A 3,646-nucleotide genomic window follows, 5' to 3' on the forward strand; every position below is an offset into this window, starting at 1 on the left:
GGGAAGGGTCTGCAGCCTTCGGTCCCCAGGATGGCCACACTGGGCTGGGACAGGGACGTGCACGCAGGCCGGCTGGTGTCTGAGGCTGGAAGCCATAGCAGGCAGCCTCACCTCCGCTGCCCAGGGCTGCCCCCTGCAGGCCCGGCCAGCCCCGTCCCGTGCCTGCCGGGGAGGACGAAACTGCCCTTCCCGACCTTGGCCTTCGCATCACTCCCCTCATCAAGAATGACAGGCACACGCCTGTCACCAGCACAGGTGGAGAGGCCAGGTGGCACGCACCAGGGGCTGGAGGGAAGAATGGCCCGAGGGGAGTGGTGGGGTTACGCAGGGCTGGCAATCCTGGCCGAGCACCCCTCAGGCCCCGGGGGGCCAGATGCATGCCCCCCCCGCCGAGGCTCGCTGGGCAGGGAAAGAGCAGTGGCACCTGCAGCGTACGCGCTTACCTCGGACGTGACCCCTCCCACGGCCGTGGGCGCACTTCGCACACACTGCGTTTCCCCAGCCGCCCGGTCCCACGCTCACCAGCCCCGCGTGCCCCCCCGCCCCCCCGTCACCTGCACCCTTACACACTCACCCACCTGCTCACCGCACACGCTCGCCGCGCACAGCAGCCCCGGTGCTCCCTGAGCCGCCCTGGCTCCTCTCTGGGTCGGCCCCCCGGACAGTCCAGCCAAGAGGCCCCCACGGCTGCCCCCAAAGCCTGGGGAGACTCTGCCTGTCTCCGCCACACGCTCCCTGAGGGCCCCAGCCTGGCCCCCTCCCCCGCGCCGGGGCCCAGGAGCCAGGCCAGGAGAGAAGAGGGGCTGTGGGAAAGGCCCTCCCCCATCTTGTCCACCCGCCAGCGTCCTGGAATGCGCTGACCGCAGCGGCCCAGCCTAATCCCAGCTCTGCCCCTTGGGGCCAGCTGAGCCTCTGGAGCAGGGCAGCAGGGGGAGGCTGGGCTGCGCTGGGCCGGGGGCACAGGCTGGAGGCACCAGGTGGTCTGACAGCCCCGAAGGCCAGGCAGGCCTGGTAGGCCTCCCCCACCACCGCACCTCCTCGCTTGACCACATGGGAGGGTGTGGGTCCCTGAGATCCTGGAGGCAGGGGGGCTGCCTTGGCCACGCCCTTCCCTCAAGAATGGGGGAGAAGCTGCTTTCCCAGGTGCCTGAAGGATCCTAAGAAGTGAGGTGAACTTTGAGAGGCAGACAGGCCCCGAGGCAATGGGGGTGGGGAGGCGGCCACCCTGTCCCTGGAGCAAGAATGGAGGACCTGCTGGTGGGGGAGGGTGAGAGGCTGAGGATGGAGGGAGAGGTGGGGGCAGGGAAAGGCACAGTGACCTCATCAGCCACCCCTGGGGTGCGGCTCCCGAGCCCCCGCCCAGCCCGGCCCGCCTATATCCCCAGGCTCGCGCTGCTCCCAGCAGAAGCTGGAGAGATGGCACTGCAGGTGGGTGAGACCTGGACTTGGGGAGAAGGGAGCAGGGCCAGCGGGGAGGGTCCCCCAGTCAGCTGTGCCCCTCCCCACAGAGCTGCCCTCCCATGAGACCCCCAGGCTGAGAGGGAATGCTGCTCAGAGGGCCAGGGTCCGGGCAAAGCGCGTGCACTTTGGGGGACTCCTGGGCAAGTGGGGAGCCAGAGGGGGAGGACGCCACAGACACAGGGCCCTCTATCCGTCTTTTGCCTGCAGTTTGAAGCCTTCTATGCAGGGGGCCTGGCCCCGGGCTGGAACCTGCTAGTCCAGGGACACTCTGACTCTGGAGAGGACAAGTAAGGGACATCGCCCTCCCCAGGGTCCCCTCCTTGGCCTTGGGTGGGTGACCGCCCAGCTGTCTGCTGCTCTCACGAACCTCATGATGCCCCCAGGTTTGAGATCAACTTCCTGTCTGAGACAGGGGACATCGTCTTCCACATCAAGCCCCGGTTCTCCAGTGCCACCATCGTGGCCAACACCTTCCAGGGCGGCCACTGGGGCCAGGAGGAGGTGTCCAAAATCTTCCCGCTGGTGCTCGGGGAGCCCTTTGAGGTGACGGGAGTGGGGCAAGGCCCTTGGGAGGTAGGGGAACCCATGGGGTGGGGTGGGGGAGGCCCTTGGGGGAGGGGCAGGGAGGCGGGGGTTGGGGTGCCTGTGGACACATCAGGGCCACCTGCTGCTTTGTGGGAAGGATGCTGTGTAGCATCTAGGGCTCCCTGTATCCCTGGCTTCCAGCAGCACTGCTGTCCCCACCGGGAGCCCCTGGGGGAGGGGGCTTATTAGAGATGCTTACGGGTAAAAGGGCCAGTGCGGGAGTCTCACTGCTGGGTCTGGGGGGTGCAACAGGATGCCCACCCCCTGGCCGCCAGCCACCCCTCTGAGCAGAGACGGAGGGACTCCCAGCTGGGGACTCAGAACTCCCATGGGGCTGGCCTGCATGACGGGGGTTCCACGTGCTGAGGGAACCCTGGGCCCCCGGCTATGCTTCCTGGGCTCAGAGCTCTTGGAGCTCAGTGCAGGAGCAGGTCGCAGGCCCAGTGGGCCGTGGGTCACTGGCCTCCCGCCCACAGATGGAGGTCAGCTCGGATGCGGAGCACTTCCACGTCCACGCCCAGGAGCACAAGGTGCTGCAGTTCTCCCACCGCCACAGGCCGCTGGCCGCCATCACCCGGGTGCAGGTGCTGAGTGACCACCGCCTGGCCCAGGTGGAGCTGGCCAGGAGAGGCCTGAGCTGGGGGTAATGTTCCCGCCCCGCCCACAGAGCATCTTTATCCCGGGACCCCATTTGTCTGGGAGGGGGCTGTGGGCTTGCCCTGTCCCCATCTGCTGAGTCTGTGCAGGGGTGGGGCTGGAGCTGAGGCGGGTGTCTTGGATGCTTGCAGGGATGCGGGCTACTGAGCTGTGTCCGAAGTCCCAGGATCGAGCCTTGGCCATTGGCCATCCCACATGCAGTGAAACCCACGCTGGGGAAGCTGGGGGGAGGGCCCTGTGGTTCTGGGCCCCCCCACTCCAGCTCCACCTTCAATAAAATTTAAGCAGGCTGCAGGAGCTTGGCTACTTGGAGAGGGGGATGGGCTGGGGTGGGGTGGGGACATTCGAAGCAGCCCTGGACACCCTCCCCAGGGCTAGGGATCAGGGGCCCCTGAGACCTATGTCCTGGGGGTGGTCCAGCCCCTTACCTCACCCCCAAGACACTGAGGGTCTGGGGGGATGCTGGGATGGACACAGGCTTGTGGGGAGGCCCCTATCTGGGGGTGGGGAGTGGTGATGAGATCCGAGGAGGGGAGGGCTCCTGGCCATGGGCCAGAAGGTCCCAGCTGGTCCTCACCCAGGACACTCACACCCTCCGGCTCCGCCCTCAGCCCCCAGCCCAGGGCAGTCTACTGAGAGGTCCCAAAGCTTCCTCTTTGCCCTACTTCCCGTAGGGTGCACGGAAGGGTCCCTCCTGCAAGTCCTGTCCCTGCCCCCTTCTGTGCGTGTGGTGGGGGAGGAGGGAGCCCTGGAGAGTGAGCACAGCTGGGAGTCCCCCGGCCCCTGGCTCCGAGCCCAGCTCACCCATCCATCTCTCTGTCCATCTCAATTAAAATACTGACGTCACAGTTTAGGATGAGGCTTAGCCGTTGTTCACCCTTTACAAGTGAATTATTTAAAGAAAAGTCGCAGGTCAGTGATATCACAGACAGAAGGGTGGGGT

General features: G+C 66.4%; 1 protein-coding gene across 1 annotated transcript; it reads left to right on the forward strand.

Annotated features, from left to right (window-relative positions):
- Positions 1–1,242: 1,242 nt before the first annotated feature.
- On the forward strand, positions 1,243–2,693 carry GRIFIN (galectin-related inter-fiber protein; the record flags this gene model as incomplete). The annotated part of the gene is made up of 4 exons (XM_082644554.1): positions 1,243–1,428; positions 1,669–1,748; positions 1,845–2,004; positions 2,523–2,693. 4 exons carry the CDS (start codon positions 1,243–1,245, stop codon positions 2,691–2,693), a joined length of 597 nt encoding a protein of 198 aa, XP_082500680.1.
- Between the last annotated feature and the right edge of the window lie 953 nt (positions 2,694–3,646).

Source organism: Mesoplodon mirus (assembly GCF_964341445.2).
Source record: "Mesoplodon mirus genome assembly, chromosome: 15".
Classification (NCBI taxonomy): Eukaryota; Metazoa; Chordata; class Mammalia; order Artiodactyla; family Ziphiidae; genus Mesoplodon; species Mesoplodon mirus.